The sequence below is a fragment of the Pseudorasbora parva genome, chromosome 4, assembly GCF_024679245.1.
Source record: "Pseudorasbora parva isolate DD20220531a chromosome 4, ASM2467924v1, whole genome shotgun sequence".
Lineage (NCBI taxonomy): Eukaryota > Metazoa > Chordata > Actinopteri > Cypriniformes > Gobionidae > Pseudorasbora > Pseudorasbora parva.
Genome location: NC_090175.1, coordinates 10,773,338 through 10,796,346, shown reverse-complemented (window position 1 = coordinate 10,796,346; position 23,009 = coordinate 10,773,338). Strand labels below are relative to the sequence as shown.

Sequence of the window (23,009 nt, the reverse complement as noted above, 5' to 3'; positions counted from 1 at the left end):
TGAGGCTAGTATTTTGATGCAAAGCAATTATATGATGATGAACTCTGTCTGCACGTCGCATGCAACCTTTGCTATACCCATGACGTGCACTGCTCGCGCTCGTGCGGATTGAGATTGATGTGCGCGCGCATTCGTAATCGTAACTGGGAAAGGAAAGGAGTCGTCATCAGCGCGCTGGGTGTGTGTGTGCAATATGGTAAGTGACAATCGCGAACAGCTTTTATTGTGTTAAACTAAAAGTTTAGGGTTTTTCTTGTTCTAAATGAGACGTTTCTTTAATATCAGAAATACATTAGAAGTAACACGTTATTATTTTATTCGGCAAAGCATCGAGTATGTGGCTAAAAACACACTAGCATGCTAGCTTTCATGCTAGTCAACGTCAACCAACTTTAATGTATGAAATATTGAGCATTAGGAAATTGTGTCGGTTAAATATTTCAAAATTGTATTAAATATCGAAAGAAATGCCATTTGTGTGCATTTAAACGCCTCGTGGATTATTTTCTGAACATTAAAGCACATCGACAATGTAAAGAGCACTTTCACATGAAGAGTTAGAATTTTGTTTTCCTTTATTTCTTTCATGTAGAATTTTTTTAAACATTTTTTTATTATTGAACATAACTACATTTGAAGGGGTTTATAATTTTTTTTTTTTTTAATAAATCAAAAGCTCTTGAACTTCCCCGTAAATGATATATGAGTGAATGGCAACTAAAGAGGACCGAAACAATTAAACGTTTATAAAATATTACAAGCTTATTTTACTTGTGCCGATTTGTTTTGAATGTTAGGTTTTGTTGTTATATCACTATCAAGTTAAATGACTAACCACAGTTTAATATATGAGTGAATGACAAATAAAGATGATCAAATCAATAAAACGTTTCTACTTTATAGAAACTATAAAAATTAGGTTTCTACATTATAGAAATAATCTAGTTTGCATGTACCGAGAAATTTTAAGGTTTGCTGTTATACCATTTAAAAGCTGAAGTCACTATCTAGTCAAGTAACTCTAGCCACACTTTAATTTGCTGTTATAAATATTTAATGGATTTTATCTTAAATAAATTATACTATAATAATAATTTAATATTATTTAAGACATAACTAGACAGATAAAACTAGACAGACATAACTAAACTAAAAAGCATAATAGACAGTTTTGGTCGTGGATATCTGCCTACTTGACTAAGTGTTTTAAACCTGGGAGTGTCTTTAACAAACCTTAGCAAATCCAACGGCTTAATCCTCCTTAAAAGCTGTCAGTGTGTGGTATTTAAACATGACTTTGTTTAACTTCTTTGTGATTTTAATCACACTCCTCTCTGTTTTCAGATAACACACTTCTTTGGATCTCAAGAAGGATCACGCCCATGAAGATGAGATCTGACTTTCTGCAACTGAGATAGGAAAATGAAAAGAACCACCAAATGATTTGATCGGTCTCCTCGCACTCGTCTACTAAAAGAGTTAATTTTTGGCTGTGTGTAAGTCTTTTATATTGCATCATCGAAACCATGGTGGACAACCGCTATGCCACAGCACTGGTCATCGGCTCTGTGCTGAGTCTGCTTGCCACCGTCTATCTCTCTGTGGCCATGGGAACGCCGCACTGGTACCAGTACCACAGTCAGCCGGCCAGCAACGATGTGAACAACGGCTCGGACCTGCAGAGCCTGCGGCAGGACTTTGAGGGAGATGATGCTGATGAGAGGAGCTGCAGTGTGGCTTTGTTCCGGCTCAACGGCACGCTGGGTCTCTGGTGGCGCTGCATTCTGGTGCCCCGAGACTCACACTGGTTTAAAGAGCCTGGTAACTTAACTTTGTCAACTTTGTAACTTAAGATGTTTATATTAATAATTTATTACTAGTTGTACATCAAAAACTGGTGCTAACTACCTTTTGCTTTGTCCCTTTTCTCGCTCTCTGCATCCTTTTCCAGATCCGATAATGGTGACTAAATGTCAGGCCTTTACTTTGCAACAGCAGTGGGAAAGCAAGTTCAGATCTCCTGGAAATATTAACAGCGGAGAAGATCTGCTGCGTACCTGTACGTCCAATTTCAAAATCAATCGTATACATGCACCTAAATGCTAGTTACACGAAATGTTCAATTTTATATATGCACGACTGTTTAAAAGGTTGGAGTCAGTCCTTTTTTATCTATCTATCTATCTATCTATCTATCTATCTATCTATCTATCTATCTATCTATCTATCTATCTATCTATCGCTTGTCTATCTATCGCTTGTCTATCTATCTATCTATCTATCTATCTATCTATCTATCTATCTATCTATCTATCTATCTATCGCTTGTCTGTCATCTATCTATCTATCTATCTATCTATCTATCTATCTATCTATCTATCTATCGCTTGTCTATCTATCTATCTATCTATCTATCTATCTATCTATCTATCTATCTATCTATCTATCGCTTTTCTGTCATCTATCTATCTATCTATCTATCTATCTATCTATCTATCTATCTATCTATCTATCTATCTATCTATCTATCTATCTATCTATCTATCTATCTATCGCTTGTCTATCAATCAATCTATCTATATCTATCTATCTATCTATCTATCTATCTATCTATCTATCGCTTGTCTGTCATCTATCTATCTATCTATCTATCTATCTATCTATCTATCTATCTATCTATCTATCTATCTATCTATACCTATCACTTGTCTATCGATTATCTATCCATCTATCATCTATATCTATCCATCTATCATCTATCTATCCATCTATCATCTATCTATCCCCAGTCTATCGATTATCTATCTATCTATCTATCTATCTATCTATCTATCTATCTATCTATCTATCTATCTATCACTTGACTATCAATCAATCTATCTATCTAGCTATCGCTTGTCTGTCTGTCATCTATCTATCTATCTATCTATCTATCTATCTATCTATCTATCTATCTATCTATCTATCTATCTATCTATCTATCTATCTATCTATCACTTGTCTATCGATTATCTATCCATCTATCATCTATCTATCACCAGTCTATTGATTATCTATCTATCTATCTATCTATCTATCTATCTATCTATCTATCTATCTATCTATCTATCTATCTATCTATCTATCTATCTATCTATCTATCTGTCTGTCTGTCTGTCTGTCTGTCTGTCTGTCTGTCTGTCTGTCTGTCTGTCTGTCTGTCTGTCTGTCTGTCTATCTATCTATCTATATCCATCCATCCATCCATCCATCCATCCATCTATCACTTGTCTACCTATCTGTCTGTCTGTCTTATCAATTGTCACTGTGTCTGATCTATCCATATATCGCTTGTCTGTCTATCTATCTGTCTATCGCCTATTTATTAATCTATCTATCTTATCTTCTACTGAAAACTATTACCTAATTTTATATATCCAGCAGAATCATAGATATGCAATATATTGCCGAGTCCCACTATAATTTTTTGATGTTCATTTCATTCATTCTTAATTGTTTATTGTCCAGGCACAGTCCTAAGCAGACGTTTCTTAGTTTAATAAAGTAAAAGTCTTTCATAGTATAGTCTTAACCAGCCACCGCGAGCGGCAGGACGTTTTGTAAATCGCTTTGCCATTATGTTCTGAAAGCCAACCGATGTTTGTGTGTGTCCTCAGACCTGTGGAAGTGTCAGTTCCTGTTGCCGCTGGTCTCTGTTGGGCTGGTGTTTCTCGGGGCATTGATCGGTGTCTGCGCGTGTCTTTGTCGCAGTGTCACTCCCACCCTGTTCGTAGGGATCCTGCATCTGCTGGCTGGTAAGACAGCTCTACATTATGGATGTGTCCACGACTCCCGAAACAAAGAAAGCATTACATGAACGTATATTTTGCTCCCAGGTCTGTGTTCCCTGGCCACTGTATGCTGTTTCCTCGCGGGTGTACATCTGCTACATGAGATATCAGAGCTGCCCGAGGGCATGGACTACTCTCCAGGCTGGTCCTTGTTTTTGGCCCTGGTCTCGTCTCCGCTGCAGATCATGGCCGCTGCGCTCTTCATATGGGCCGCGAGGAGTCACCGCCAACACTACACTCGAATGACAGCCTACAGGGTTGCCTAGGCAACAGAGGACAGACCATAGAGTTGCCGAAGTGATCTCACAGAAAGCACACAGCCGTGTTTGCTTCAGCAGCTGCTTTCACCACTAGCCTAGCTGTTATTTTCTATTTACAAGTTATGAAGGAAAGAGTCAGAACACACCACCCAAAGTTAGTATGTTAAACTAGCGCCGTCCACTCCTAGCACTCTCCTGTGAATACTTGCATCTCTTGAAGGATCTTCCTACTATATAACTGCCTTTTATAACCACTTCTTTGCTGTTTAAGATGAGAAACTAAACCTCAGCCAGTCAGACTCTTGCTCAACAGAAAAGCATCTATACACAGAATAACAGTTCTTCAGGGCTTCACCATTAGTTTAGTCTTATTTTAGCTGTTGACTAAACTTTTGATGTGTTAGATTTAGTTTTCTTGTGTTTTAAAAAACACCTCTGTGTTTTTATTCAGCCTGTGTTGTAGCCACTCTGTGGCATCATGGAGAGATTGCATTTTAGCACTTTGCAATCCCAAGATGCATTAGGGTTTTACCTTGGCCTGAAAGACTGAATGTTTGCATCTCTCATAAGCATTAACCACTCGAGCCTTTTGTGTTTTCCTGAACATTTGTTGTGCTTATTTATTACTTTTCTCTTGTGCTTTGCATTGGTTTAACTGTTTACCGTTAAGTTTATCTTTGAGAATGTATTACATGTATATTACACTTGTTTAGTAACTTTTAGAAACTTTGTTTAGAATCCAATTATTATGTTTTGTGATGGTTTTAAAATGGCTACCTGAACCATCTCAGTTGTGGTTTAAATACTTATTTATACTTCATTTGAAACGTTTAGCTGGTGCACACTGTCTGATTTTCACCATGTTTGACAAGGTTTGCCAATTTTATCAGCCGTTTTGAATTGCATACTGTGATTTGATAACCAAATTACTTGGGCAGTCCACATTGACACACTTTTGCTGTAAAATGCTGTTGATGGTTGTAGATTATATCCACGATTTCACTATGATCAAATTGTAAAACATTGCAAGCAAAGAACCGATGGAAAAAAAATCACACGGTGTACATCTAGCTTCAGCTGATTTCTTTGTGCCATGTGTTTTTTTCTGTGTTTTGTAATAATTTTCCTGGTCAACTGAGTGTGCTTTTTGTTTTGTCTTTTTATTCCAAGCCTGTGAGAGAGGTTTAATTTTCTCCAAGAAATCAGGTGAGAGCAAATAGCGTACGAGCAATACAGTCAAGACGATACCTCACACTCCATAGCCCAATGTGACATCATCATCATGACGGTGTCCGAAATACTTAAGATGGTTTTGCCTTTTTTATACAGTTTTGTAAGCATTCCTGTTAAATGAACATTTTGCTGGTCACAATAAATCTCTTTTCATCCAAAGCAATGCTGCTTGTGATTTTAGCAGTAGATCAAAATAAGCCATTGATTGCAATATAAATATTATATTGTACAATTAAGTACCTAGTGGATACCCTGAGTTAAAATAAGTGACTGAAAATTTGTTAAAAAATCATTTGAGGCATTCAGTCTTGTGAAATCATCTGATTTTTGGTAATCATACGGAGTTTAAGGTCTTTTCTCATCAGTTTTTCTGCACTTGCACCGTTGGAATCGTAAGCGTCAACTTTTTTGCCAAGTGAAAAGCGATTCCCTTTTCATAGTAGGCACATTCATTGATAAAGAAGGGATGAAGTGCCTCTTTTTCTTCGTACTTCACAGTTTCTCCAGAAAATGTCAAAAACAAAGGGTCACCCTGCTTGAGGAGACAGAAATCCCTGTCCTAGAAAAAAAAAGATAAAAGAAAAACAAATCATATTTTTGGGGTGTGATACCAAATCAAACGAAAATAAATCATATTTTACCTAAAAAATATAAAGTATTTTTAAGCCCATTGAAATGATTTGCATTGTGGAATTCTGCAATTTACAAAGCATGTTTGTATATAAACATTTTTTTTTTTCATTTTATATAATTCACGTTTTCAAATTACAATCACAGTATTACAAATGCTACCATGATGAATTCACCATTTTAATAATTTATCAGATTGCAGTAATTAGAATGAAAGATTACATTTTTGGTATCCATTACTGTAAGAAAAGTTTTTTTTAAAAAGGCCCTAAAATAAGCTTAAAGCTGCAGTCCATAAATGATCCAGAATACATTTTTGAGTAAAAACTAACCAGCCAGTGTTCAAAACGATCCCCTTATCTTAGCCCAATTCACAATGGTAAGCTTGTAATAATGTGTCTTGTAATAAAGCTTGAAAATAATTTGAGAGCTTCCGCCGTTTGTCATTGCGTCTGTATACATAAAGGAGTTCGGGCTAGCTATATCGCGTGTGTGGATGCTGCAGGTGGTGGATCATTTGTAGCCTCTTCTTAGAGCTGCTGGAATGTAATTAAACTTGCCATTTTGATGGCTTAATGTAATCCAGAAAGTTAAAAACTAGTCACGTTGACAACTGGTGCGTTGATAGACAACCCACACACACACCTCTTAAAAAAACATTAGTTTTTTCCGCACGGAGGAGCCGTGCTGACATAGCCTAGAAATCTAGACGCACCCTAGCGGCAGCAAATTTAATTTGCCCGCAAGTGTCGTCTAGGAACTCTCAATACCCTTCTGAGCTGTGTTCCTCAAAATCTGGACGGCCCAATCACATCGTATATAGAGTCGGTGGGCGGGGCCATAATGACGACGGCCGAGTTGCGTTTTCGTGCTTCTAGTAAACACAGAAACTGGCGAACGGCGGTCTTTCGAATCAGCTTTGACCGCGACTCTGGAAGACTTGGAGTTAAGCTTTTCTCTGAGAAAAGAACAAAGAACGGCACTGAAGTCATTCTTAAAAAGGGAAGATGTGTTCTGAGTTTAGCCGACCGGATACGGTGAATGTTTAATCTGTCAACAAGCTCTGCTTCACCTTCGTTGCTCTGGTCGGTTGTAGCGCTATCCTATCGCGTGCAGAGGGAGTTTGAAAGACAACCGTTTATCCCGCCCCTCGGATTGAGCCGTCAATGGTGAGTTTCCAGACCAAACATCTTGATGTGGCTCTGGCTTGTCAGGCTAGTGCTGACACACAACCCACATAAAAAAGATAACCCTGCAAATAACTGCAATTTCAGGGTTCAAACAGAGATGGCAACAAAGAGGTAAAACTTATGGACTGCAGCTTTAATTTTCTTATGACCTGGACATGTTCTTGAGATTCACAACATTTTTGCTGATTCTGTGTGTAAATGTAATAAACAGAAGAACGATTGGCACCTGCAGCTGAGGATGAATGGCAGCTTTAACAGTCCGAGTCTCGGGATCTCTGGGATAATCAATACTTTTGATAAAGTTGAAGGTTTCCATATCCCCGCCTTCAAATACTGTTCCTGAAATCAAAATGAAAACGCACTTACTAATATAGTATTGCAGAAAATACACATTTGTTCAGGTGGTTATAGTACCTGAGTTGAACTTGTGGATCCAGTCAATGGTCATGTCGACGGCCTCTTTCATTATCAAATAGATGTCAGCCCTGATGACACCATGCGGCTGCGGCCCGACTTCTATTGCTAATGAAACAGGTCAGGATTCGTGTCATCTGAGCCTGCATTTGTTCTTGAGTACTTAAAAGTAATGCACTGAGAAAACTTACAAAAGCCATGCTTGGATACAGACTCCAAGGAATATGCATCACTAATCGGGACATCCATTACCAGAACTCTCACTGGCACTTTGGTTATCTTAGTCTTAAATGTGCACATGACAACACACAACATCAAAACACTCATGCACAGACACGAAGAACCTACTCTACTTGTCCACACGTTTAAAATGGCACATAAACTAAAATCCAGGTCTGTGGTTCTTAACTGGTTTTACTTCGGCACACAGATTTTACATTGACATGCTGTTTATCTATTTTGATATCCCAACTATGCATGATTATGTTTATCATTGTTGCCCCCCCTGCTGTCTGATCACATCTGTGAACCAATTGTGGGTCACTACCCACCAGCTGAGAACAACTGACCCGGTTTACAGTACTCCGTTTATTGAAGCACACTTGTGATGCTCTTGCCTGTAAGTATTTGCAGATGTGCATGGTCACCCAGTCACTGGTTGTGTAATGGATGAGTGTGAGGCCCATGTTAGACGTGGTGTTATGGAGGTCACAGATCATATCTATTGCATCTGAGGATCCCTTCAGTCCCAGAAGATTGTTCAGTTCCTGAGCGCGTCGGACTTCATAAGGGCTGCTGTCTGTCACAGAACTTCAAGAAACAGAGGACAGATTTGCATAATAAAATACACAACCATTTCCAGAAAAGTTGAGACGCTGTACAAATTGTGAATAAAAACAGAATGCAATGATGTGGACGTTTCACATTTCAATATTCTATGAGAAAATGTTTAATTTTTTAGCCGGCATCGGAGAACGGCATGGTGGATTGTGTTTACCGACAATCTTTTCTGGAAGTATTCCTGAGCCCATGTTGTGATTTCCATCACAGTATCATTCCTGTAAGTGATGCAGTGCCGTCTAAGGGCCCGAAGATCACGGCATCCAGTATGGTTTTCCGGCCTGGACCCTTACACACAGAGATTGTTCAAGGCTCTCTAAATCTTTGGATGATATTATCCACTGTAGATGATGATAACTTCAAACTCTTTGCAATTTTTCTCTGTTAAACTCCTTTCTGATATTGCTCCACTATTTTCCGCCGCAACATTGGGGAGTTGGTGATCCTCTGCCCATCTTGACTTCTGAGAGAGACTGCCACTCTGAGGCCTTGTCCACACGAACACGGTTATTTTTATTCCTGTGACTTTTTTTTTTACACGGTTCGGCCGTTCGTCCACAAGGAAACGCAGATCAGGTCACTGAAACCAAACATTTTTGAAAACCCCTGCCAGGGTGAGGATTTTCAGAAACGCCGGTTGCAGCGTTGTCGTGTGGACAGTAAAACCGGCGTTTTTGCCTTGCGACGTCAGAGTGTGCGGCTGTGCGCCGTTATGCGCTGTGTTTGACGTCAGATTGTTCGCCACTGACTGCTTTGTTGACGACCCTATGGTTGACGATTCTGTGCAATGGCGGACGTAGCCCACATATTGCTGATAGTAACTGTGCTAACAGGGCTGCTTGTATCATGTACACAGATACATGTATATTATTACATTGTGGAACAGAGGTGTCAGAATGAAATTCTAGGCTTCTGATTGGCCAACATGCCTTTAAGATTAGGGTGATATCGCCGCCTGCTGGTGTGACATGCTCTTGACAGCGCTTGATAGCGGGTTTTTGCGTTTTCATGTAGACAGAGATTTCTTTAAAACCGAGCATGTGTGGATGGGATTTTTTTTTTAAACGCAGGAGGAAAAACTACCCGTGTCCGTGTGGACTAGGCCTGAGAGACTCTTTATATACCCAATCATGTTCCCAATTGACCTAATAAGTTGCAAATTAGTCCTCCAGCTGTTTCTTGTACATTTACCATTTTATATGTACACCGGGGTGGTGCCGGTGCCGGTGCTTTTTTTCAGTTTCAGTACATGCCCCCTATAAAGGTCTGTGCGCGGCCCTGTGTGTGTGTGTGTGTGTGTGTGTGTGGCCTGGTAATCCCTACGTTATGGGGACAAAATGTCCCCACAAAGATGGCAATATCCGAAATCCTTGTCCTTGTGGGGACATTTTTAGGTCCCCATGAGGAAAACATCTTATAAATCACACAGAAGGAGTTTTTTTGAGAAAGTAAAAATGCAGAATGTTTCCTATGATGGGTAGGTTTAGGGGCAGGGGCAGTGTAAGGGGATAGGATGTACAGTTTGTACAGTATGAAATCCATTACGCCTATGGAAAGTCCCCATAAAACATGGAAACACGACGTGTGTGTGTGTGTGTGTGTGTGTGTGTGTGTCCTGTGCACGGATTTCGCTCTGCTACTCTCACGGAGGATCGCTCTGCTCTGTTTCAAGAGGATTCGTCCGGTGCGTGTTTCCTGACCTTCTCTGTTTCTGCTGTGGCTCTAGCCTGACTTTTCACCTGGAGGATCTACACACTCACAGGATTCGTCCCTTCACCAGCGGTCTTCACACACTTGCACGGACTCAGAGATCTGGGTTGTCCATTGGATCCCTGCGCTGCCAGTGTTAGCGACGACATCTGACTCTTATTACTACTCTTGCATTATCAATAAATATAATTGTTCACATGCTCTAGAATCCTCTGCCTTTATCCCCGTGACACTTTCAAAATTTGATATATTATCTACATTCTATTGTGAATGAAATAAAAGTTTATGAGATATGTAAATTATTGCATTCCTTTTTTATTCACAATTTGTACAGTGTCCCAAATTTTTTTTTTTTTTTTTTTTTTTTTGAGTATTTGCATGTAATATATGTAGGCCTTGCTTTTCAATAGCCCTACTATAAACCTTAATGTTGTTCAGGGATTGACATTAACTTTTTTGCTCACCAGCCACTGTGGCTAGTGGTTTTCCAAAGTTAGGCTAGACACTCAGCATTTTCACTGGCCACAATTTTGACACTGATAGCATGGGGAAAAACCATAAAAAGCCAAATAAATATTTGTAATATCTCATAAGACTTGATGTATGGATCCATTATACTGTTACACGTGCATATTCTCTCTCACCTGTTTACATTCGCTTAAAACAGAAGTGACTTAGTTTAAGTGAATGCTCGCCAGGACCGGCATTTTGACATGTGAAATTATATAGTGAATTATAAATTATATTATTTTATTATTAATATAATAAATATTATTTTATTATTAATTATAATTTCTATTATATATATATATATATATATATATATATATATATATATATATATATATATATATATATATATATATATATATATATATAACATAATATAATATAAGTATAATATAGCATAAATGAAAATAAATTCTAAATGTTTTTTAAATGTTTTTCGACAAAAAAGACTGGATTAACCTACATAGACAGTCCATGCTGCAGTTCCTCATCTCACCTCAGCGTGGCTCTGCTGAAGCATCGATTCATATCCGTGTCAATATATCGTTTGCACTCTTTCACAGCCCGTGGGTTTGACAGCACAGTTGTAACGGGTACCGGCCACGCTCCGTCTCCCTTGACTTTCCGCAGTCGCTCCATCTCCTGCACCAGATACACACCGGACAGCTCGTTGCCATGAGTGCCGCCGCATACGGCCACACGCGCCAGGGCTGGCAGGAACACCGATGCCATCTACAACAGAGGAAGTAATGACATTCTTATTTTCAGTCTTCAGATGCCACAGCTATATTTAAATGTGGGTTTTCTTGAAGAATTATAAGCCCTTTCATATTTTAGTGTTGTTTATGGGCGCACTGTTCTAAACTGACGCACGCCTTATTTATTTGTAATGCAAATCGAGCATTTTTTAAACTTTACATTCGCAAATAATCTCTGCAATGGGTGAGAAAACGTGTGGCCTATAATATAGCCTACAGGTGGAGTTATATACTCTGTCAGAAAAAAAGGTACATTGCTGTCACTGGGGTGATACCCTAAGGTACAAAACCAAAAAGGTACCCTTAAGGTACTAGCCTACTATTAGACCTTTAAGGTGCTAATATGCACTCTTAAAGTAGCCTACAAATGCCGCCCAAAGGCTTAACCTGTACTGACCCCTATAGCTATTTTGATTCAAACGGGCAACATCATGTCATTATGTGGTTGATGATTAGTTTTAGATAATTTGTTGTAGTAAAACTGCTTAGAGAGTTAAGGCTATAAAGCAATCATTAATAATGCCACAACATGGCTCTCTTTGGGGAAGAGAAACATGAAAAAGTCACACATTGACAATTTTTTTACGGATGGCACAACAGACAATGCTGACAATTGCACTGTTAAAGTTAATGAGAAGAAAAGAAAATCTTTGGGCTTGAGAAAAACTATCTATAACTGAAAATAGCTGATGCAGTGTTCTTATCGTTAACTAAATCTATAACTAAAGCCATAAAGAATATGTTTTAATCAAAATAAAAGCACTGCAATAATGTAAAATATAAAAATAATTATTTTATTTCAGCTACTTGCCAAGACGACATTTGTCATTTTGGTTTAGTGTAACTTGAAGTATTAAAATAACTAAAAATCCAGGCCATTCTCCATTACAGGTCCACAACATTTGTATTAACGTTACCCAGGTTCATTCTTACAAATACCTGTGTGTACAAATTGATTGTAATCTGTCTTGGAAATGTACATGTGAGTTCTGTGAGCACCAGGATCCAGCAGCGACTCTATTTCTTGCAAAGACTCAAGGTGTTTAGGGTTGGACAAAGGATATCGATGTTATTTTATCATGCTGAGACAGAGCCTATTACGTTATAGAATTGTAGCTTGGTTTGGTAACATATCAGTTGAGTTAAAATCAGAAATAAATAGACTAGTTCACACAGCAGTGAAAGTGATGGGGTGAGGCGCGTGCACAGGTAGAGCTCACATGCTCTTTTTGCCATTATACTTCGAACTAAGTGCCCTTTTTAGGCGGTGGTGGTCACCCTTTACGTCTGTCTGTCTGTGTGGTTTACAAATATAGAGCTTCTGACTAAATCTTGTTGGACCCTGTCAGTAAAGGTCATAACTTCACCCCCTATATCGAGACTGAATGAACTGAAGTTCAGCAGCAGCTGCACAGCAGACAGACAGCAGCTGAACGAAGTCTTGCGAGGGTAAATAAAGATCTTGTGTGAATAAGTACAGCGTTTTCTTTACGCAAGAAACCTTATGTCTATAAAAGCTCATATTTTATGCATTTGAGGTCTGAGACGTGTGGGACTGAAGAGAGAGAGAGGGCTAGAATTTGCCATGCCATAGCCAATAGTCTACACTTAAATAGCTTGTGCATACAGTAGATTTTGTCTTTTATAAAATGAGATTTTGGCCAAATGTTTTTTACAACAGGAAAAACTGAGCGCCCATATAGCTGTAACAAACCTAGTGAAAACGTAATGTGATGCCGCCGTTTTAATGACAGACAAAATGCACACATTCGCTGGTCAAAAACCCCATAACTGCATTTGAGTTTGACTTTTGTAAAATGTTAATAATATTGATAAGTACACACCTGTCCCTAACCTTACCCTTAAACTGACCCACACCACCACACCTGACCCTAACTTTACCCTTAAACTGACCCACACCACCACACCTGACCCTAACTTTACCCTTAAACTGACCTGACCCTAACTTTACCCTTAAACTGACCCTCACCACCACACCTGACCCTAACTTTACCCTTAAACTGACCCACACCACACCACCACACCTGACCCTAACTTTACCCTTAAACTGACCCACACCACACCACCACACCTGTCCCTAACCTTACCCTTAAACTGACCCACACCACCACACCTGACCCTAACTTTACCCTTAAACTGACCCACACCACCACACCTGTCCCTAACTTTACCCTTAAACTGACCCACACCACCACACCTGACCCTAACTTTACCCTTAAACTGACCCACACCACCACACCTGACCCTAACTTTACCCTTAAACTGACCCACACCACACCACCACACCTGACCCTAACTTTACCCTTAAACTGACCCACACCACACCACCACACCTGTCCCTAACCTTACCCTTAAACTGACCCACACCACCACACCTGACCCTAACTTTACCCTTAAACTGACCCACACCACCACACCTGTCCCTAACTTTACCCTTAAACTGACCCACACCACACCACCACACCTGTCCCTAACCTTACCCTTAAACTGACCCACACCACCACACCTGACCCTAACTTTACCCTTAAACTGACCCACACCACCACACCTGACCCTAACTTTACCCTTAAACTGACCCACACCACCACACCTGACCCTAACTTTACCCTTAAACTGACCCACACCACCACACCTATCCCTAACTTTACCCTAAACTGACCCACACCACCACACCTGTCCCTAACTTTACCCTTAAACTGACCCACACCACCACACCTGTCCCTAACTTTACCCTTAAACTGACACACACCACCACACCTGACCCTAACTTTACCCTTAAACTGACCCACACCACCACACCTGACCCTAACTTTACCCTTAAACTGACCCACACCACCACACCTGACCCTAACTTTACCCTTAAACTGACCCACACCACCACACCTGACCCTAACTTTACCCTTAAACTGACCCACACCACCACACCTGACCCTAACGTTACCCTTAAACTGACCCCCACCACCACACCTGACCCTAACTTTACCCTTAAACTGACCCACACCACCACACCTGACCCTAACTTTACCCTTAAACTGACCCACACCACCACACCTGACCCTAACTTTACCCTTAAACTGACCCACACCACCACACCTGACCCTAACTTTACCCTTAAACTGACCCACACCACCACACCTGACCCTAACTTTACCCTTAAACTGACCCACACCACCACACCTGACCCTAACTTTACCCTTAAACTGACCCACACCACCACACCTGACCCTAACTTTACCCTTAAACTGACCCACGCCACCACACCTGTCCCTAACTTTACCCTTAAACTGACCCACGCCACCACACCTGACCCTAACTTTACCCTTAAACTGACCCACACCACCACACCTGTCCCTAACTTTACCCTTAAACTGACCCACACCACCACACCTGACCCTAACTTTACCCTTAAACTGACCCACACCACCACACCTGACCCTAACTTTACCCTTAAACTGACCCACGCCACCACACCTGACCCTAACTTTACCCTTAAACTGACCCACGCCACCACACCTGTCCCTAACTTTACCCTTAAACTGACCCACACCACCACACCTGACCCTAACTTTACCCTTAAACTGACCCACACCACCACACCTGACCCTAACTTTACCCTTAAACTGACCCACACCACCACACCTGTCCCTAACTTTACCCTTAAACTGACCCACACCACCACACCTGACCCTAACTTTACCCTTAAACTGACCCACACCACCACACCTGACCCTAACTCTACCCTTAAACTGACCCACACCACCACACCCACCTGACCCTATCTCTACCCTTAAACTGACCCACACCACCACACCTGACCCTAACTCTACCCTTAAACTGACCCACACCACCACACCTGTCCCTAACTTTACCCTTAAACTGACCCACACCACCACACCTGTCCCTAACTTTACCCTTAAACTGACACACGCCACCACACCTGACCCTAACTTTACCCTTAAACTGACCCACGCCACCACACCTGTCCCTAACTTTACCCTTAAACTGACCCACACCACCACACCTGACCCTAACTTTACCCTTAAACTGACCCACACCACCACACCTGTCCCTAACTTTACCCTTAAACTGACCCACACCACCACACCTGACCCTAACTTTACCCTTAAACTGACCCACACCACCACACCTGACCCTAACCTTACCCTTAAACTGACCCACACCACCACACCTGTCCCTAACTCTACCCTTAAACTGACCCACACCACCACACCTGACCCTAACTTTACCCTTAAACTGACCCACACCACCACACCTGACCCTAACTTTACCCTTAAACTGACCCACACCACCACACCTGACCCTAACTTTACCCTTAAACTGACCCACACCACCACACCTGTCCCTAACTTTACCCTTAAACTGACCCACACCACCACAGCTGACCCTAACTTTACCCTTAAACTGACCCACACCACCACACCTGTCCCTAACTTTACCCTTAAACTGACCCACACCACCACACCTGACCCTAACTTTACCCTTAAACTGACCCACACCACCACACCTGACCCTAACTTTACCCTTAAACTGACCCACACCACCACACCTGACCCTAACTTTACCCTTAAACTGACCCACACCACCACACCTGACCCTAACTTTACCCTTAAACTGACCCACACCACCACACCTGACCCTAACTTTACCCTTAAACTGACCCCCACCACCACACCTGACCCTAACTTTACCCTTAAACTGACCCACACCACCACACCTGACCCTAACTTTACCCTTAAACTGACCCACACCACCACACCTGACCCTAACTTTACCCTTAAACTGACCCACACCACCACACCTGACCCTAACTTTACCCTTAAACTGACCCAAACCACCACACCTGACCCTAACTTTACCCTTAAACTGACCCACACCACCACACCTGACCCTAACTTTACCCTTAAACTGACCCACACCACCACACCTGACCCTAACTTTACCCTTAAACTGACCCACACCACCACACCTGACCCTAACTTTACCCTTAAACTGACCCACACCACCACACCTGACCCTAACTTTACCCTTAAACTGACCCACACCACCACACCTGACCCTAACCTTACCCTTAAACTGACCCACACCACCACACCTGACCCTAACTTTACCCTTAAACTGACCCACACCACCACACCTGACCCTAACTTTACCCTTAAACTGACCCACACCACCACACCTGACCCTAACTTTACCCTTAAACTGACCCACACCACCACACCTGACCCTAACTTTACCCTTAAACTGACCCACACCACCACACCTGACCCTAACTTTACCCTTAAACTGACCCACACCACCACACCTGTCCCTAACTTTACCCTTAAACTGACCCACACCACCACACCTGACCCTAACTTTACCCTTAAACTGACCCACACCACCACACCTGACCCTAACTTTACCCTTAAACTGACACACACCACCACACCTGACCCTAACTTTACCCTTAAACTGACCCACACCACCACACCTGACCCTAACTTTACCCTTAAACTGACCCACACCACCACTTTACCCGTATCCCACCTCAATATCAGCAAAGGTGTTTTGCAACACAGCTTGAACACAGTAAGTACATTATTTTTTGATGTAAGTACATAGTAGTTAAGGCCACCCACTGTAAAAAAATAAAATAATTAATGTTGTACAACAACAAAAATCTTAGTAATTTACACTAGCTTTTTTTTTTGTTGACTCAACTTTTGTAAATCACAGTTATACGAGCTGAAAATAAGTTGTCTGTGACTTTTTTGTTGTTGTTTGTTTTGTGTCAACTTTACATTATTTGTTTTCTGGAGATCTGCAACTAATCTGTAAAAAATCTGTATCTAAAAGTTGAGCCAATTCAAGAAATGTTGTCCATGGGAAACAGGTTTAGATGTTGATTTTTAAATTGAACTTCATTTGGTCATCACCATTTTGGTGATCAGTGTTTCCTTTTACTTTTGTTGGTAAATATAATATACCATTTATAAAAATAAAAAAAACACTTTGATCATGAATAAAGTAGTTAACTAAACTCCCCTTTATAATGCTGTCCTCTAGATCACCTGATCATTGGTTACAGCATTCTTTGCAACAAATTATGTGTTTTGTTAAACACTGTTACAAACTTATACAATCCGCTAAGACTCAACCTGCCCAACTAAAGGAAACACTCATCACTAAAATGGTGACATAACATTTTCAATAAAAAAATCTACATCTGAACATGTTCATTCTTAATAAGCGTATATAGACACAAAATGTTGAATTGGCTCAACTACAAAAGATTTGTTACAGAATAGATGCATATCTCCAGAAAACAAATAATGTCAAGTTGACTCAACTAAACATTTTTTTTGTGTGTCACAGACAACTTATTTTCAGTTCGTATAACTGTTATTTACAAACGTTGAGTCAACAAGAAAAAGCTAGGGGAAATTAGTACTAAGATTTGTTCTGTTGTACAAGATTTTTGGATTGTTTTTTACAATGTGTGATTTTTTTGCTGAACCAACACAACAAAATCAGTCATTTTCAACTTTTTTCAAGTTGTTTTTAGTGGGGCCAGAAAAACAATTATTGGTAAACCCTTATTTTATACATGTAGTTACTATAGTAATAACTATATACTGTATATATTTTAAAAATTACATGCAACTAAACCTAAACCAAACCTAAGTACATGTAGTTACTTAATATTACTCCGTACTAAATTATAATGTAACAGACAGCTTTAAAATAAAGTGTAACTTGAACAGTCAATGTTATTATCATTAATTGCAACTATAACTAAAGCCATAAAGAATGTTAATTTATTCAAAATAAATGCATAACTGAAATAAAATATAAAAAGGGTTATTTTATTGGCTAGTTGCCATGGTGATACTTCTCTTTTTGGTTTAGTCTAACTTTAAGTATTAAAATAACTCAAATTAAATAAAAAAGGAATGGAGAGAATATAGACGTATAATAAAAATGACAAAAACAACAATATTATCTCACAACTACAAAAATAAAAACACTTTGTAGAGGTGGAAGTGTTTATGGTCCCTTTTATGGATTCATCTGAAAAAATATTCCAAATACTTTATGCATTCTTGAAAAACTTATCTGACAGTTCCTAATAAAGTTACTGCCCAGCTAGCAGTTAACTTTATTTATTACGCCAGTGTTTATCTATGTGTGTATCCCTTTAAGAACATGTGGCCGTGGTGTTAGTTCATTAAGCGCTATTGCTAGAGGGCGTTTTGCTGCTTACTTCAGAATGAAGTATTCTGTTGCTCTGTTAAACGATGTACATTTATTAAAGACCATTACTATCTGTCACACGTTCTACAACAACATGCAACATATCAGAGCAAAAGCTGCAAAAGCGAAAGAAGAACTTCTTACCATAATTTTTAAGACAGAAGTAATGCTGTTTCGCTCCTTCCTCCAAGTGCTTTCCCTCTGATCTTCTCACTGAGTGAAGTTGCACAAGTCATCAGAGACCTTTGGACGCATATGGTGAGGTGTGACAGGGCATGCGTGCTGACACACATTTAGCCTGTACATAATGTAACTGCAGGGGATGCTCCCACACACACACACACACACAGAGAGAGAGAGAGAGAGAGAGAGAGAGAGAGAGAGAGAGAGAGAGAGAGAGAGAGAGAGAGAGAGAGAGAGAGAGACACAAATACAATCAGTTTATGACATTTTTCCACAATTGCTCACACACATTTAAAGGGATAGTTCACCTCAAAATTAAAAGTTGATGTTTATCTGCTGACCCACAGGGCATCCCATTGACATGCATCATACGAGCAACGGTTTGAGTTAAAAATCTTCATTTGTGTTCTACTGAAGAAACAAACACACCTGCATGTTGGATGCCCTGGGGGTAAGCAAACATCACATTTTCATTTTTGGGGTGAACTATCCCTTTAAGTAACATACAAAGCTATTATTTACCTCGTCCCTCTCCTACAGTCAGCCGCCCTGGATCATCTTTCACACATGATGTCCCAGCAACTCTCTTCCACCATTAACGTCTGTCTGCATGAAGCCAGTGTTTTGCTGACTCATGCATGCGCTAAAAAGAGAGTGTGTGGAGGAAAAGCTAAGGGGGAGGAGAAACATGACAACTGAGAGGACTGCAGAACTTAATGATCATTACCTAAACATTACGACTCTTCATACTGAGAGAGGAAGCCAGTAACAAACCAGTATTTCCTGTCACAAGCTGTCCTCCTCCTTACTTGAACAGCCCTTTAAGAGAAAATAAAACGGCCAATGCAAAAATTCAGCTCTCAATTATTTAAGGGTTAGTCAAAAATGAAATCAATTACTTACCCTCATGTTGTTCTTCTGAACACAAATGAAGATATTTTTGATGAAATCCAAGAGGTTTCTGAACCGCGCATAGACAGAAACGTCATTAACAATCTCTTCTCTTCAACACCATTCTCCTATTCACGTACTAAACACAGTGCAGGCTACAGCGCTTCCAGGCTGCACCAAAGACCAAAAACTATGCACAATTATTAACAAGACATACTCAATGGGGAAATTGACAACTTTATAAATGCAAGACATTAGAAGTGTTAAGACTTACATTAAACCACCAATCATTCATGTAGCCGTCATTCTGTCCTTCATGGACAAATTTAGGCACGAAGGTCTCAGCTGTGATACCAATATTTTTAAATAAATGTCATCACCATCTTCAATAAAATGAAATCGATCAATTCATGCAGGGTTTTTTTGTATTAATTTACCTCTAAAAGAACCACATTTTTATGTAAAATATGCTTATTTTTATGTTATATTTATTATTTATTTTAATTCAGTAAGTTAAGACAGCCAAATCCTGAAACTTTGGTGACCATATGGTATAAAAAATAACACAATAGGTATAAAATTAGCCACTAGATGGCTGTAGTACTCAATGACTGCACATAGGCTGAACTCTATAACTATTGTTGTAATAAGTAGTAATAAGGAAAAGACAATGTAGGGGACAGAGCAATCCTTTATTTCTAACAAAAAAAGTACTACACAGATGAGAATAAAATGTACAACTTTATTTCTTTGTTTGGAAGCAACAAATCTTTCAGTAGGACTTTGACTGTGTGTGTGTGTGTGTGTGATATTACACTGGTATTACACTATAAATGTGGTTTATGAGGACATTCAAATGTCCTCATATTTCAAATAGCTTTAAAAACATACTAAATGATGCTTTCTGAGAAAGTAAAAATGCAGAATGTTTCCAGTGCTGGAAAATAAAGTAGGTTTAGGGGCAGGGGCGGTGTAAGGGGATAGAAAATATGGTTTGTACAGTATAAAAACCATTACGCCTATGGAGAGTCGCCTATTGTATTTATCTGCGTAATATTGTTGTCCATGTAAATAATTTATTTTAATTATTAAATATTTTATAAATATTTTAATTAATTTAAAATGTAAGTGTTTGCTACATTGAAAATGTTATATAGACTCAACCCTTCATTTATGCGTATGTATTATCTGCATTGTGTTGAATGGATTTATTGATTTTTATTGGACAAATAAAAATAAAAAAATGCTCTGAATTATAGTATTTCTCATTAATTTCCTGTGCGTGCCCACTTTTGTCTACGATCTCCAAAGGAGCCTCCAAAGTAGCCTTTTTCCCTTCTCTGTGTGTGTGTGTGTGTGTGTGTGTGTGTGTGTGTGTGTGTGTGTGTGTGTGTGTGTGTGTGTGTGTGTGTGTGTGTGTGTGTGTGTGTGTGTGTGTGTGTGTGTGTGTGTGTGTGTGTGTGTGTGTGTGTGTGTGTGTGTGTGTGTGTGTGTGTGTGTGGCCTGGTAATCCCTACGTTATGGGGACAAAATGTCCCCACAAAGATGGCAATATCCGAAATCCTTGAACTTGTGGGGACATTTTTAGGTCCCCATGAGGAAAACATCTTATAAATCACACAGAAGGAGTTTTTTTGAGAAAGTAAAAATGCAGAATGTTTCCTATGATGGGTAGGTTTAGGGGCAGGGGCAGTGTAAGGGGATAGGATGTACAGTTTGTACAGTATGAAATCCATTACGCCTATGGAAAGTCCCCATAAAACATGGAAACACGACTGTGTGTGTGTGTGTGTGTGTGTGTGTGTGTGTGTGTGTGTGTGTGTGTGTGTGTGTGTGTGTGTGTGTGTGTGTGTGTGTGTGTGTGTGTGTGTGTGTGTGTGTGTGTGTGTGTGTGTGTGTGTGTGTGTGTGTGTGTGTGTGTTCAGGTGGCAAATGTAGGGAAAATGGCCACATCTTGTACCACTCAGATTAAAGATTAATTAAAAAATATCTAAACAATATGATTTTGTCCACATTTGTCCCGAAGATAGCTTGAGGGTCAAAACAAACTCTGAGAATATAGTAATGTGATTGAACACATCATTTTTTGTTTCACACATGCATTGTTTTATAGAAGAGAAGTGCATTAAGGTTGTTTCACAGCAAAAAAAGAACGGGGCTTAAAATGACATGATGTTAAGTAAATTTATATTGGGTTACATTTTCTTCAGGATAATGCAACTTTTTTTATTTCAGCTTGCTCTGCTGCCCTCTTCTGGAAAGTACATTAAAGTATTTATTCACACAGTAATGAAAGTGTGTACTTTTCGATTCACATTGTCAGTAGGTTCAGGTACAACTTTGTTTCTATAATGCTAATGATGTACACTCACCTAAAGGATTATTAGGAACGTCATACTAATACTGTGTTTGACCCCCTTTCGCCTTCAGAACGGCCTTAATTCTACGTGGCATTGATTCAACAAGCTGCTGAAAGCATTCTTTAGAAATGTTGGCCCATATTGATAGGACAGCATCTTGCAGTTGATGGAGATTTGTGGGATGCACATCCAGGGCACGAAGCTCCCGTTCCACCACATCCCAAAGATGCTCTATTGGGTTGAGATCTGGTGACTGTGGCGGCCATTTTAGTACAGTGAACTCATTGTCATGTTCAAGAAACCAATTTGAAATGATTCGAGCTTTGTGACATGGTGCATTATCCTGCTGGACGTAGCCATCAGAGGATGGGTAGATGGTGGTCATAAAGGGATGGACATGGTCAGAAACAATGATCAGGTAGGCCGTGGCATTTAAACGATGCCCAATTGGCACTAAGGGGCCTAAAGTGTGCCAAGAAAACATCCCCCACACCATTACACCACCACCACCAGCCTGCACAGTGGTAACAAGGCATGATGGATCCATGTTCTCATTCTGTTTACACCAAATTCTGACTCTACCATCTGAATGTCTCAACAGAAATCGAGAATCTTCAGACCAGGCAACATTTTTCCAGTCTTCAACTGTCCAGTTTTGGTGAGCTTATGCAAATTGTTCCCCTCTTTTTCCTATTTGTAGTGGAGATGAGTGGTACCCGGTGGGGTCTTCTGCTGTTGTAGTCCATCCGCCTCAAGGTTGTGCGTGTTGTGGCTTCAAAAATTCTTTGCTGCATTCCTCGGTTGTAACGAGTGGTTATTTCAGTCAAAGTTGCTCTTCTATCAGCTTGAATCAGTCGGCCCATTCTCCTCTGACCTCGAGCATCAACAAGGCATTTTCGCCCACAGGACTGCCGCATACTGGATG

General features: G+C 40.0%; 2 protein-coding genes across 3 annotated transcripts; one reads left to right on the top strand and one right to left on the bottom strand.

Annotated features, from left to right (window-relative positions):
- Positions 1 to 72: 72 nt before the first annotated feature.
- On the top strand, positions 73 to 5,482 carry cldnd1b (claudin domain containing 1b). The gene is made up of 5 exons (XM_067440882.1): positions 73 to 196; positions 1,345 to 1,821; positions 1,952 to 2,059; positions 3,657 to 3,794; positions 3,876 to 5,482. Exons 2-5 carry the CDS (start codon positions 1,527 to 1,529, stop codon positions 4,094 to 4,096), a joined length of 762 nt encoding a protein of 253 aa, XP_067296983.1. The 5' UTR covers positions 73 to 196; positions 1,345 to 1,526; the 3' UTR covers positions 4,097 to 5,482.
- Positions 5,483 to 5,628: 146 nt separating this feature from the next.
- Positions 5,629 to 20,157, bottom strand: LOC137072881 (N-acyl-aromatic-L-amino acid amidohydrolase (carboxylate-forming) B). 2 transcript variants are annotated; one of them, XM_067440879.1, is made up of 10 exons: positions 19,737 to 20,157; positions 19,608 to 19,652; positions 19,356 to 19,503; positions 18,795 to 18,963; positions 11,114 to 11,349; positions 8,175 to 8,367; positions 7,749 to 7,842; positions 7,558 to 7,665; positions 7,370 to 7,482; positions 5,629 to 5,882 (listed from the first exon to the last, which is right to left on the bottom strand). In XM_067440879.1, exons 4-10 carry the CDS (start codon positions 18,795 to 18,797, stop codon positions 5,685 to 5,687), a joined length of 945 nt encoding a protein of 314 aa, XP_067296980.1. In that variant the 5' UTR covers positions 18,798 to 18,963; positions 19,356 to 19,503; positions 19,608 to 19,652; positions 19,737 to 20,157; the 3' UTR covers positions 5,629 to 5,684. The 2 variants fall into 2 exon arrangements, with proteins under 2 accessions (XP_067296980.1, XP_067296979.1); XM_067440878.1 differs by having other exon boundaries at positions 19,356 to 20,157.
- Positions 20,158 to 23,009: the final 2,852 nt, after the last annotated feature.

Excerpts from the sequence above, each read along its gene's own strand:
- cldnd1b (XM_067440882.1), top strand. The coding sequence starts at position 1,527 with ATGGTGGACAACCGCTATGCCACAGCACTGGTCATCGGCTCTGTGCTG. Across the intron at positions 1,822-1,951 it reads ACACTGGTTTAAAGAGCCTG|ATCCGATAATGGTGACTAAA; the intron begins GTAACTTAACTT and ends ATCCTTTTCCAG. Across the intron at positions 2,060-3,656 it reads AGAAGATCTGCTGCGTACCT|ACCTGTGGAAGTGTCAGTTC; the intron begins GTACGTCCAATT and ends GTGTGTCCTCAG.
- LOC137072881 (XM_067440878.1), bottom strand. Across the intron at positions 7,843-8,174 it reads ACATCTGCAAATACTTACAG|ACTAAGATAACCAAAGTGCC; the intron begins GCAAGAGCATCA and ends TGCACATTTAAG. Across the intron at positions 5,883-7,369 it reads CCATTCATCCTCAGCTGCAG|GACAGGGATTTCTGTCTCCT; the intron begins GTGCCAATCGTT and ends TTTTTTTTCTAG.